General features: G+C 56.7%; 5 protein-coding genes across 5 annotated transcripts; 3 read left to right on the forward strand and 2 right to left on the reverse strand.

Moving 5' to 3' along the window:
• The first annotated feature begins 180 nt into the window (after window positions 1-180).
• Window positions 181-4120, forward strand: P152DRAFT_411549 (alpha-aminoadipate reductase). The gene is made up of 2 exons (XM_033676974.1): window positions 181-1229; window positions 1278-4120. Exons 1-2 carry the CDS (start codon window positions 479-481, stop codon window positions 4079-4081), a joined length of 3555 nt encoding a protein of 1184 aa, XP_033536393.1. The 5' UTR covers window positions 181-478; the 3' UTR covers window positions 4082-4120.
• A 198-nt stretch (window positions 4121-4318) lies between these two features.
• Window positions 4319-5761, reverse strand: P152DRAFT_392095 (L domain-like protein; the record flags this gene model as incomplete). Its single annotated transcript, XM_033676128.1, has 2 exons — window positions 4319-5050; window positions 5114-5761. The coding sequence occupies 2 exons, from the start codon at window positions 5759-5761 to the stop codon at window positions 4319-4321; spliced, it is 1380 nt and encodes a 459-aa protein (XP_033536394.1).
• Window positions 5762-7222: 1461 nt separating this feature from the next.
• On the forward strand, window positions 7223-9295 carry P152DRAFT_512122 (uncharacterized protein). The gene has a single exon (XM_033682736.1). It carries the CDS (start codon window positions 7402-7404, stop codon window positions 8968-8970), a length of 1569 nt encoding a protein of 522 aa, XP_033536395.1. The 5' UTR covers window positions 7223-7401; the 3' UTR covers window positions 8971-9295.
• A 323-nt stretch (window positions 9296-9618) lies between these two features.
• Window positions 9619-10763, forward strand: P152DRAFT_430710 (GTP-binding protein SAS1; the record flags this gene model as incomplete). The annotated part of the gene is made up of 3 exons (XM_033677400.1): window positions 9619-9972; window positions 10044-10311; window positions 10447-10763. Exons 1-3 carry the CDS (start codon window positions 9943-9945, stop codon window positions 10761-10763), a joined length of 615 nt encoding a protein of 204 aa, XP_033536396.1. The 5' UTR covers window positions 9619-9942.
• Window positions 10764-11634: 871 nt separating this feature from the next.
• Window positions 11635-12980, reverse strand: P152DRAFT_391370 (uncharacterized protein; the record flags this gene model as incomplete). The annotated part of the gene is made up of 7 exons (XM_033676094.1): window positions 11635-11909; window positions 11954-12021; window positions 12104-12235; window positions 12295-12457; window positions 12521-12614; window positions 12671-12775; window positions 12837-12980. 7 exons carry the CDS (start codon window positions 12978-12980, stop codon window positions 11635-11637), a joined length of 981 nt encoding a protein of 326 aa, XP_033536397.1.
• Window positions 12981-13070: the final 90 nt, after the last annotated feature.

Here is a 13070-nt window from a genome sequence, read left to right on the forward strand (position 1 = left end):
TCGGAGGAGGTGGAATCTCGAATGGAAATTTGGTGTTGGTGAAAGCTTTGGCGAGCCTCGCTTGTGGAGAACTGAGCTAAGCTTAAACGGGTCTAGTGGGATTGTTCACGTGACAACTACCACTTCAATCCTTCCTTTGCAGTAAAGAATCGGAAGTACTCTTGCTGTTACCGCTGACAGACAATATCAAAAGGTCTAGAGGCTGGAACATCTCGGCTATTCAATTGATTTCGTCCATAACTCATGCCATACGTGGAGTCGTGGCCTTGTACCTGTAAAGTCTCAAGCCTTCATCGGCCAATTTGTGGCTAACACACCCCGGTCAAAAATTTAACCGCGGAATCGGAATCAACATTTCATCACTCCGATTGATAATTGATCGGAGATTCGAGATCTGAGTCATTATTGATGCCATAAAGTCTTCCGTCCCGCCCTATCCAATGTCATTATAACCGATTCTTTTTATTTTGCTTCAAGTATGTCTTCAACTACGAATGGAAGCGTGCTTCCGGATCCCACGGCGGATCTGAAGTGGTCTGATTTCAGAGGTGCTATTCAAGACATCTTCGCCGAAAATGCTGCCAAGTTCCCGGAGAGACTATGCGTGGTGGAGACGGCATCGAACACCTCGACGAGAAGAGAGTTCACGTATCAGCAGATTTTCCAAGCTTCCTGCCAATTAGCCCATAAGCTCGTGTCAGATGGCATTGAACGAGGGGATGTGGTTATGATCTTTGCGTACCGAGGCGTCGACCTCGTTGTTTGCATCATGGGAACCCTCATGGCAGGTGCAACATTCTCGGTCCTGGACCCTCTATATCCTCCTGATCGGCAACAGATCTACCTTGAAGTATCCCGACCAAGAGCTCTGGTTACTATTGAACGGACCATAGACGAAGCTGGGCAGTTGTCGGATCTGGTCCGTACCTATGTGGACAACGAGCTCGAGCTCAAAACCGAGGTGCCTGCACTGAGGCTTCTAGATGACGGCACTTTGCTCGGTGGTAAAGTGAACGGGGCAGATTGCCTGGAACAATATACTTCAAGAAAGGCAGAGTACCCGGGGGTCGTTGTCGGTCCCGATTCGATCCCTACACTGAGCTTCACCTCAGGATCAGAAGGGAAGCCAAAGGGGGTCCAAGGCCGACATTTCTCTCTTGCTTACTACTTCGACTGGATGTCGGAGCAGTTCAATCTGACCGAGAATGATCGATTCACGATGCTCTCAGGTCCGTCCATCCCCTTCGCATGCACTTACTATTGACTGATATTTGTAGGCATCGCACATGATCCGATTCAGCGTGACATTTTCACCCCCCTGTTTCTCGGTGCTCGTATCGTGGTCCCAGCGAAAGAGGACATCGAATACGAGAAGCTGGCGGCATGGATGAATCGCGAGGAAACCACCGTGACTCATTTGACGCCAGCTATGGGACAGATCCTCATCGGAGGGTCTAATGCTCAGCAATTCCCGTCACTGCATCATGCCTTCTTCGTAGGCGATATCCTGATCAAGCGAGACTGTAGAAGGTTGCAAGAGCTGGCTCCTAATGTCCACATTGTCAACCTTTTCGGCACGACGGAGACACAACGGGCGGTGAGCTTCTTTGAAATCCCAAGCCGAAACGCAGATCCGAAATATCTCGACACACTCGGTGACGTCATCCCTGTTGGGCAAGGCATGAAAGATGTCCAACTGCTCATTGTCGATCGAGAGAACAAAGACCGCCTCTGCGATGTTGGTGAGACGGGGGAGATCTATGTCCGCGCTGGCGGATTAGCCGAAGGGTATCTCGGACTCGAAGATCTGACCAAGCAAAAGTTCGTTGACAATTGGTTTGTGGATCCGAAGAAGTGGGTTGTCGAAGATGAAGAACGAGTCAAAGCATTGAGTCAGCCGGAACCCTGGAGACAATTCTACAAGGGGCCACGAGATCGAATGTATAAATCAGGAGATCTGGGAAGGCGACGAGCTGATGGCAACGTGGAATGCACGGGGCGAGCGGACAATCAAATTAAGATCCGAGGGTTCCGAATTGAGCTGGGTGAAATTGATGCTCACGTCACATCTCATCCGCTTGTGCGCGAAAATGTCACCCTCCTACGAAGGGATCCGAACGAAGAGCCGCAACTCGTCAGCTACATTGTCCCCGACATGAAACGATGGGAGGCCTGGGCGAAGGAGCAAGACAAAGGCCGCAGCCTGGAAGTTCAGGCGAGCGAAGATAGCATGGTCGACCGGCTCCGGCGCTTCCGACAACTGCGAGACGATGTTCGAGATCATTTGAAGACCAAGCTCCCCGTATACGCCGTCCCGACAGTCATCGTCCCTCTCTACCGCATGCCGCTGAATCCGAACGGAAAGATCGACAGGCCCGCCCTCCCGTTCCCCGAGCCCCACGAACTAGCCCATTCCATGCCGAGGAGGACATCCCACACCACGGCCGCCATGTCGACGACGGAAAGGACTCTTGCGAAGATCTGGAGCCAGGCGCTGCGCACGCCTGTGAACGTCATCGGACCGGAGAGTGACTTCGCCGACTTGGGTGGACACAGCAACCTGGGGCAGCAAATGCTCTGGCGGGTCCGAAAGGAATGGTCGGTCGACCTTCGTTTACCCGCTATATTCCAGTTCCCTACCCTTCGTGGTCTCGCCGGGGAAATCGACCGAGCTTTGGATCCAGTTGGTCTGCGACTAGATACGGCGGAGAGTCCTAGCGGACCGGGCTCGCAAGATATCGACTACGCTGCGGATGCGGAGGAGTTGAAGTCCGGCTTGCCTAAGAAGTTCGAGACCGCGCAATTGGATCTCACGAAGCCGCAGACAGTCCTCCTCACCGGTGCAACGGGATTCCTCGGCGCGTTCCTCCTGGGCGATCTCCTGCAACGGAAGAATATCGAGAAGGTCATCTGCCACGTCCGAGCCAAGAGCGAACACATCGGACAGTCCCGAGTGATCGAGAACTGCCGAGTCTACGGACTCTGGCAAGAAGATTGGTCCTCCCGAATCGAATGCGTCACCGGCGACCTCGCCGCTCCCAACCTCGGCATCTCTCCCGACAAATGGACCCAACTCGCCGACCAAGTCGATATCATCATCCACAACGGCGCCCGCGTCCACTGGGTCATCGGCTACTCCAACCTCAAGCCCCCCAACGTCCTCAGCACCGTCTCCCTCCTCCAGCTCTGCGCCACCGCCAAACCCAAGCACCTAGGCTTTGTCAGCTCCACCAGCGTCCTCGACACCGACTACTACATCGGCCTCTCCGACGGCATCCTCTCCGCGGGCGGCCGCGGCGTCGCCGAGAAAGACGAGCTCCACGGCTCCAAGCGCCGCCTCACTACCGGTTACGGCCAGAGCAAGTGGGCCAGCGAGTGCCTCATCCGCGAGGCCGGGCGGCGCGGGCTCGCCGGCTGCATCATCCGCCCAGGTTACGTCACCGGGCACCCGACGTCCGGGATGACCATCACCGACGACTTCTTGGTGCGCTTGCTGAAGGGGTGCGTGCAGGTGGCGTGTCGGCCGCATATCGAGAACACGATCAACCAAGTGCCGGTGACGCACGTCGCGCGGGTGGCGGTCGCCGCAACGATGAACCCGCCGGTTGCGCCGCTGGGCGTGGCGCAGGTCACGAGCCATCCGCGGTTGCGGTTCGACGAGTTCGTGGGCGCGTTGGAGACGTATGGATATGTGGTGCCGGAGGTGGCGTACGAGGAGTGGCGGACGGCGGTGCAGGGGTACGTGGAGGGGGCGGAGGCGGCGGAGGAGTTCGCGTTATTGCCGTTGTTGGATATGGTGACGTCGGATATGCCTGAGGGGACGAAGGCGCCGGAGTTGGACGATACGAATGCGGAACGGGCGCTGAGGGCGGATGAGAGGTGGACAGGGGAGGATTGGTCGAAGGGGGGGGCAGTGACGGTGGAGACTGTGGGGGTGTATCTCGCGTATTTGGTCGCGATCGGGTTCATGCCGGCGCCGAGTGAGAGTGGGAGGGCGTTGCCGAGAATCGCGTTGACGAAGGAGCAGAAGGAGGGGTTGGCGAGGGCGGGTGGGAGAGGTACGAAACCGCAACCACTCTAATACTGGTTCAAGACAAAAGTTCGTTCTTTTCTGGAGGCGAATGGTGGATTTATTAGACGTTATTACAATATATACATCGCTAGTCATACAATTTGACCGCTCTTAGATGAAACCGAACTCCAAAGCAACAAAAACTTTTCATCACTTCGTAATGACTAGCCAAGTCAATGCTATCAGTCTAGTAGCACGTGGCTTTGCCCCTGGGTGCTTCTCACCGTCATCCCTGGTCCACCAACCTCAAAAATTTAAATCCGGAGCCAACCTCCCTCTCAAATCCTTCTTAATCTCCTCTGCCCCCATCGTCAAAAACTTCCGATCCCTCAACGGATTCGCCGCGACTCTCAAGCTCACCAACGCCTCCATCAACCCCACCTCCTCGTCAATAACCCGCAGATCATTCCCGGTGAAGTCCGCGCTCTTCAGCCGTGCCAGCGCCGTGAACCCGCGCGGCAACTCCGTGAGCTTGTTATCTTCGGCCAGCAGCGCCGTGAGCTGCGGGCAGGCGGCGAGGTCAGGGAGGGCGGTGATGCGGTTGACGGAGAAGTCGAGGGTGGCGAGGGAGGGAAGGGCGAGGGTTGGGAGGGGAGTGAGGGAGGTGAGGGAGTTGCAGGAGACGACGAGGCGCTCGAGGCGAGGGTGGCCGGGGACGGAGGGGGGGAAGAGGGTTCCGGCGAGGGAGTTCTTGGTGGCGAGGAGGTCCCGGAGGGGGCAGGATTGGAGGATGGAGAGGGAGAGGGAGGTGAGTTTGTTTTGGGAGACGTCGAGGATGCGGAGGTGGGTGAGAGATTGCATGGAGTCGGGGAGGGCGGTGAGTTTGTTTCCGCTTAGGTCAAGGGTCTTCAGCGCATGGAGCTGGCCGATTGATTCCGGCAGTGTGCCGGACAGGGAGCATTCTGAGAGTTTGAGATCTCGGAGCGGCTTAATTTGGGAGATGACTTCGAAGACGTTGTCGTCCAAATTATTTCGCGTCTTCACAAAAGAATTAGCGTGTGTTCGATCGATTTAGGATCGTTGACTAGAGGTAGCACTTACTAGATTAAGCGACGTGAGTCTCTCCAACCGCCGCAGTCCCATCGGCAACGTCCGCAACAGATTCCCATGCAGATCCAACACTTCTATCCCCCCGAATTGAGGCAGATCGACCTCCTCGTTATTGTCGACATTCGCCATATCAACATCCGGAAACAGCTCGTCGGGGATGGCTTTCAGATCGTTATCCGCCACGTTGAACCGCGTCAGGTCCACCGCCTCACCCCAGGGAACGCTGCTGTCCGCATTGGCCTCGAAATCGTACATCTTCAACACTTCCGGCGGGAACTCCTGCAGGCCCATGGCGATCAGGTTTAAGCGGCCATCCGTGCGAGCCATGTCGATGCGCCGTTTCAACAATGAGGTGCCGAGTTTCGGGAGCTGGTTGAACGGATCCGATTGCGCGTCCGTAGAGTACCCGGATGCTACGGTCTTGCTTCCTTGGGTCGACGCTACATCTGACTTCCGCGCCGCCTTTGCCTTCCGGATCTGATCCCTGAGCGCCGCGGACGACTTCGAGGTCTTGTCCGGGGTGTTCGAGGCGATGTTCTTGGTTGCGGAGAGCTTCGGTACCGGTGGGATTGCGTTGTCTGTCGGTGGGTTGAACATCTCGCTGATTGCGGGACGCGGCTTCCGCGGGGTCGCACTCATACTCTTACTGCCGTTCAGGATGGGCGGACGTCGAGAAGTAGACGCTCCCGCCCTGTTCGCTGGCAAAGGCGACCCGGTGGGATAGTTCAGTTCGGTTCGAGCTGCGGGTCGTATACCCCCTCGCAAAACAGCGGTGTTGAACTTCGTTGTTGGTGTCGTGTTCGTGCTCTTGGCAGCCCTAGTGGGAAAGTCCAGTTCAGTTCGTGTCGCGGATCTCAACCCTCCTTTCAAAACGGCGGTGTTGAATTTGGCCGTCGGTGTTGTATGCGCACTCTGGACGGTTCTGGTGCTGAAATTCAATTCGGTTCGCGCAGCGGGTCTCAACCCTCCTTGCAAAACCGCCGTGTTGAACTTCGTTGGGGTGGCATGTGTGCTCCCGGCTGCCGCTACTCTCGGGCGAAGAGTTTCATCGCTGGTCCCTGGTCGAGATGTCGTCCTTGACGCAGAAGATCCTGGACGCGGAACGGCTAGACTCCCAGCGGGATCAAAGAAATTGGACTTCCTCCTACGAATGGGGGATGGGGGGATCAGGGCTAGACTTTCGATGGTGCGGTCAGACAGCGACGGGCGAGGCTTTCGTGCAGGCCCAGCGGCCTTGTCGGACGGGTTCGTGTGCACGGGAGACCTCTGCGGAGAATAGGTGGAAGTTGGGCTCCTGGAGGAATTGGACCCATCAGATCTCCTGAGGGGGGCTACAGTTGGATTTCCTTGCTCTTCCTTGGACCGTACTGCACTAGCAGCGGTCGATCTAAGATACCCGGCGGTCTTTGGTTGGTGAGAGGATGACTTTAAGAATAGGGGTGGTGGTCGTTCCATTGAAGGTTGTGGTCTTGGTGGATTGACAGCCGGTTGACCGTTCGGATGGGATCCTTGACCAGTCCCAGGTCGAGTGAACGTCTTTGGAACGGGCAAGCGAGATAGGCGAGGAATTGCAGAAGCCCTTGCAGGGACGGGGGTTGGAAGTGAGGGATTATCCATATTTACGATTCGTTAAGGGTTCAATGACGGTTATAGGATGTTTGTTGTTGATACTAAGGGCTGAACCATTCAAGACAGCCCAGAATGAATAGGGCTGCTTCAAGGCATAAAATGATATAAGAACGAAGACTTGCCTTGCCTGAAATATCCGGATGTTTATCGTCGGGGTTGATCTGACGATCGTGGTGGAGTGATGATCACGAAGAACGTCGGATAGGAGACAGGCCGGGGGGAGTCAGGCAGCCAGGCAGTCAGGCACGCATTTGGTTACGGCGGAAACGGCGCTAATCCCCAAACGGCTTGGCGGAAACACCAAGCGCGCCTTCCCCGCCCAGCCTCCAGCTTCCGCCCCGGCCACCCACTCGAAACATTCCCCAGTCAGGCAGGCACCACCCAACGCCGGCGCACCACCTGACGCCGCGTCAACCTTCGTTGGACAATTGACTCCAAATCCCACCCACCTTCTCCTCACTCACTCTATATACTCCATACTCTATACTGCATACTCCCGCGCATCTCGGCCTTTGGATATTGTCGCATACCTTGGTTATTGTTTATCGTCCTGATCTCTTGCGCGATTTCCAACTCGAGCACCAATTGCGACCCCACCCACTATCTCCCAATTCCGAATCCAGGTACCGTCGTTATCTGCGCATCCAACCATGGTCTCAACTTCTCCCCCCGACCCGCCTGCGTCCCAGGAAAGCATCGTCACAGAGTCGGACCTGGGTGAGCCTCTATCGCAACAATCGACATCCTCCAAACTCGATGTCGCGACATTAACCGCGACGTCTCCGCCGCCGACGTCGCGAGGGAAGAGAGCGAAGTTCGCGTCGCCCGCTCCGTTCGGGTACTCATTTACGCCTCCTCCGTCTTCTCAAATTGCTCCACCACCCCGAAGAACACTGCAAAGGGCATCGTCGAGCGCTACTTCTCAGTTATCGTCTCCTCCGCCCACTATCAAGCCGATGGATGCTCAAGTCGCATCCGACCAGACGCCAACAGCCGACGATATTGATGCGCTTCCTACCGCCGACTTGCGCGTACTGGCAAAGAACCTATCAGGCAGCCTACGCGAATCACGGACGACCGCAGCGCATTACAAGCTGCAGTACAACATGCTCTGTCTCGACAGCTCTGAAATCTCGAACCGTATGGCCGTCGAACTAGCCATGGTTCAACGCGAGGTCGACGTGCTGCAAGAAGCCGAAGAACGGCGTCGCGAAGAAAGCACAAGTCCCCAGCAAGCCCAAAAGTCGTCCGCCGCCACCGTCGCGCTCGTCGATGAGATGACCCAGCAATGCACCGTCCTGCGAAATGAGAACGTCGAGCTCCGCGAGCTCCTCAACCAAGAGCGCAAACAGTGCGAGGGCTTCGAGACGCGGACGGCCAGTCTTCAAGAAGAAAACGACCGACTCCGCACCCGCATCAAGAAGAACCGCGAACACATAAACGGCCTCCTCGACTCCATGAAAGACCACCCCACCTCCTTCTCCGTCTCCACTACCCCGCACGATCACCGCTCCACCCCTCGCAACCATCCCCGCCACTCTACCCCCCTCCGCCCCTCCCAAGGCCAACCCTTCGAAGCCCTCCTTCTTGCCGACAAAATGCTCTCCCAAGAAACCACCACCACCACCGCCCCCTCCACCCCCCACCGCCGGCCCCCTGCCCACCACCGCGCCTCCCAATCCCTCTCCTCTCTCCCCTCCCCCCGCCGCGCCCCCCTCCCCCTCCTCCACACCCCTCCCAACCCCTCCTTCCGCCCCGTCTCCCTCGCCCCGCAATCCGCCCCCGAGCGCGCCTACCGCCGTCGCGCCGGCAGCAGCGACTCGACCATCAGCGCTTCAAGCGACTGCATCGCGGGCGCGACCGACGGCGACGAGGTGCCGGAGTCGCAGGCGTCGCGCGCGGCGACGAGCATGCTGCGACGGACGCCGGTGCAGTCATTTTCCCGTTCTGCAAAGCTCCCCGGCGTCTCGGGATCCGCAGTGGCGTTCCCATCGGAGCCCCACCCCGCATCCGGATTGGGGTCGCGCACGTCGGTGTCGCAGCCGTTGGTGCAGGCGAAGTTGTTCGGGCATGTGAAGAAGCCGCGGGGCGACGGGGGGTATGGCGGGAAGCGGAAGTTCTACGACTCGGTCCATGAGGCGGCGGAAGGGGCGAGTAAGCGGAGTAGGGGGGATGGGGTGGGGTTGGGGATTGGGCTTGCTAGGACGCCGCAGGTGTAGGACGTTGCTGGTGTATGCACGGCGGTACGGCGAGATCTGTTTGGCTTTCGTCTATGTGGGCTGTGGGATTGGGTTGGGTTATTTGGGCGATATTTATTCGGGTGGAGGGACAATGGCTTGAAGACATATGGACGATTTTATGAGAGATATGATTGTAATGGAAAGCAAGCTGGATGATAGCGCCTGGAAGGGTAACCTGTGGCGTCGTGGTTTTCATGTATATAAATAAGGACACAGAGACATCTCTGGTGTTCCAATTCCACTATAGTAAGTGAACTGATTTATTATGGAATATACAGTATTTAGAATCCAGTACCTATCAAACAAAGGCAGCGTTGATTTATCCAGTGTCTGGCAAATACATGCAGGAGTAGTCCATCTAATTATTGTCTCATTGATCGATCATTGATATTCCCAAAGCCACCAGGTATCATCAACGTCACATTCTCATCACGTGCCGCCAGCTCAGCTCCCCTTTCACTTCGGACCGGAAAAAGTGACGTCCCGGCGCAGGTCCCGCTCGCTCCTTCCCCCCCCGTCCAGCCTGCAAGCCACAGCCTGCGCCACCATCATCACCCCAGAACGCCCCCCCCAGAACGACGTCCAGTTCGATCCCAAGTCCCAACATCGAAACGTCGTCAACCCTCCACTCCACTACACTCCAATCCACCGCATATCGATCCATCGCCGTCCACCGATCTCATCCGACCATCGCATACGATCCTCGATACAGCGAAGAAGTGGGAGATCCCAATCTCGCTGACTGTCTCCGTGTCCATATCTGTCTTCGACGACGCAACTGGTCAGCCTGAAAGACATATCAATCCCGTCGTCATCACGAACGCCAGGTCCCTTCGTTGTCGACAGCAGCACTTGACTGCTACTCCGTGACAACTTGACGACCTATCCGGTCCTGACTTGACTCCTCGAATCCCATATCTCTCCCGAAGCTCCCTTCCCCCATACTCCACCATGGCAGGCACACGGAACTATGATTTCCTCGTACGTTCCCCCTCCCCTTTCCCCATCACCTCGCCTCCCCCGCCCAACCCTATCTAATTCCTCTCCCCTAGATCAAACTCCTCCTCATTGGCGACTCAGGCGTCGGCAAATCCTGCTGCCTGCTGCGCTTCAGCGAGGACTCGTTCACGCCGTCCTTCATCACGACGATCGGCATCGACTTCAAGATCCGGACGATCGAGCTGGACGGGAAGCGAGTGAAGCTGCAGATCTGGGATACCGCGGGCCAGGAGCGGTTTCGTACCATCACGACGGCGTATTATCGGGGCGCCATGGGCATTTTGCTGGTGTATGATGTCACGGATGAGCGATCGTTTAACAGTGAGTGGCTGCCTCTCTTTCCTTTCGTCGGGTCGCTCGGGATATGTGGTGGAGATGTTGTATAGAATTATCCATCTCCCATATGCCTCTGCAGCCCACCCATCCACCCACCCACAACTAACCCCTCCCCACCAGACATCCGCACCTGGTTCTCCAACGTCGAACAACACGCCACCGAAGGCGTCAACAAGATCCTCATCGGCAATAAATGCGACTGGGAGGAGAAGCGCGCCGTGTCCACCGAGCAGGGCCAGGCCCTCGCCGACGAGCTCGGCATCCCCTTCCTCGAGGTCAGCGCCAAGAGCAATATCAACATCGAGAAGGCCTTCTACAGTTTGGCTACGGACATCAAGAAGCGCATCGTCGATACCCAGTCATCAGCGCCGCAGGCGCAGAATGTGGCGATTGGGGAGAAGCAGCAGGGGGGGGGGTTGGGGAAGAATTGTTGTTAGGGGAGGAGGGGCTGTGGAGGAGGGAGGTGGATGTTGGGGGGGTAATTACGGTGGGGTATGATACTGTTACCCAGGAAGGGAGATATCGCGGGGATACGAGAGCAGACATCTAGCCATTCTCGCGACCCGCTGTTTGACTACGACATAGACAGCGACGGTGTCTTTCGCCTCGCTACCACACCCTCCCGTCTCTCGCGCCGATTCCGTTGTTTCTCATGCTGTCGACTGCTACTACACCAACACTTCCGGGTCCGGCGTCAAAGAGGTTTTTTCGCCTGACTTAATTTCATATTTTTCCCTGCATTGGTTCGGCACCCGGGATTTTTATTCACGTTTCCGAGGGTTTCACGCTGCTACTGATTCGCTTTTCATTCGTGTTTTTTCTTCTCTTTCTTCCGCTTTTGGTTTGCCGGGAAAGAGGCTGTTCTGTGCCAATTTGTGGAGGGATGGATGGATGTGCGAGGTTCGGGTTTCTTGTGCATCCTTTTTGGGGGGTGGGGGGGTGCCATTCATAGGTTCGGGATTAGATAGGGGAGGGGAGGGTGTTGTGCATGTGGACATGTAGCATACTGCAACAGCTCGATTGATTGGCATCTTTGAGGCAATGAGACTAGATGAACGGTTCGCAGGTTGGGTTGAGAATATAGTAGTGGTGTCCTGGTGTTCGTGCTGGTGCTAATATTTAAGGAATTGATTCAAGGAAGAGGTCTATCTTCCGAATGACCCATGCTGAGCTAAGAGGAAGGAGTAGAAATCCGAATCGGCCCCAGGGTACACCGTGTACACCCATAACTGCGAAACATCGTCAAGTAGCATTTCATCCGACATCGAAGCGTATAGCGCCATCCTCCAACTCCCCATCCCAACCCATTCATTTCTTAACCCCTTGCACCTCCGCCCTCCTCACCATCGCCACCGCTGACCCCGTCCATTCCCCCCGCTCCTCCCCATCCTGCATCCAAAAATCAGACCTCCCCCACTCCTCCTCCCGTCCATCCGACCGCCCCCGGCCCCTCCTTGTTGGGTACCCATCCCCGCCGAAGCCTTTAAAGCGGTCGAGGAGGGGGCGGCACGCGGCGAGGCAGACGGCGGAGAGCCCGAGGCCGGGCTCGACGGCGCTCCAGATGGCGAGGTCGGTGGTGGCGTCTGGAGGGGTTAGTTGAGGTTCGTGGGGGGGGAAGGGGGCGTACAGAGGAAGTCGAGGGGTTGGTCGACGGAGGCGATGTATGGGATGCGGATGATGGCGGCGGTGCTCGCTCTGTTTCCGTGACGGAGAGTTAGAGAGATGTTCTAGTTGCGACCGCCTAAACCGGCGTTTTCTGGTCGTTGAGGTTGCTTACATGGCGCCAATGCCCATCAACACCCCCACGGCTATCTTCTTCTTCCGCCGCATCTGCAGATCCCACAGCATCGCCACCGGGAGCAGCGCGAATGCCCAGTCCGTAGCCGCGGCTATGCTGGCTTGCGCGTACCTGTTGATAGTCAGAGGGGTACACAGAGTAGGGGACGGGACTTAATGGAAGGAACATACGTCATGCCCTTGTTGATCCCGGCGTCTATACACGTCCCCTTCGCGCCCATTAAATGGTTCCAGAAAAACGACGGCGGAAAACACGTGAAAATGGAGATGAACAGATAGGAGACGTTGAAGACGATCTGGATGGTCATGAGGGTATATATAAACTTGCGATGCACTGTTTGGGCACATCAGCGATGTTTCTCGTAGCGTGGAGGTGGGAATGCGTTAGTCTGCGTACCTTTTTTGACGGCAACGCGAAGGAGGAATGCAGCGAGTGCGAGGCGGAGGAAGGACGAGTTCAGTACGTAGAATATCTCGCTGAAGTACCAGTCCTGAGGACACGCATATCAGTGCCAGTCGGCTTCCTCGTCAGCAACGACAAGCATACCTTCAGTCCTTCCCGGATCTGGTCTCTCGATAAATCGGCATGGTGCCGCCCACCACCATGCCCTACGCTATCCAGCCCGAATCCGCAAAACAAGGTATAGAGGACCTGGAGAGATCACATCGGTTCAATCATCCCCTCGCACTAAGGATGAGTGAGTGGGACCTACCAGAGTCGCGACAGCAAGCCAGTCATCCAGGGCGAATAATCGGACAATGCGTAGGCGGACATAGCATCGGAGGCTGACGCTGATCCAGGTGAGGGCTAGGAAAGTAGTGAATATGACGACGACTTGAGGGCCGCGGTCTTCCATGGTCAACGTGGGATAGACGAGGTGGTCATGTCATCTTTTAGTGGTCACTGCTCGCGGGATTCCAGTTCCACACGTCCGTATAGCGCGAAG

This window comes from Eremomyces bilateralis (genome assembly GCF_010015585.1).
Source record: "Eremomyces bilateralis CBS 781.70 unplaced genomic scaffold P152scaffold_4, whole genome shotgun sequence".
Lineage (NCBI taxonomy): Eukaryota > Fungi > Ascomycota > Dothideomycetes > Eremomycetales > Eremomycetaceae > Eremomyces > Eremomyces bilateralis.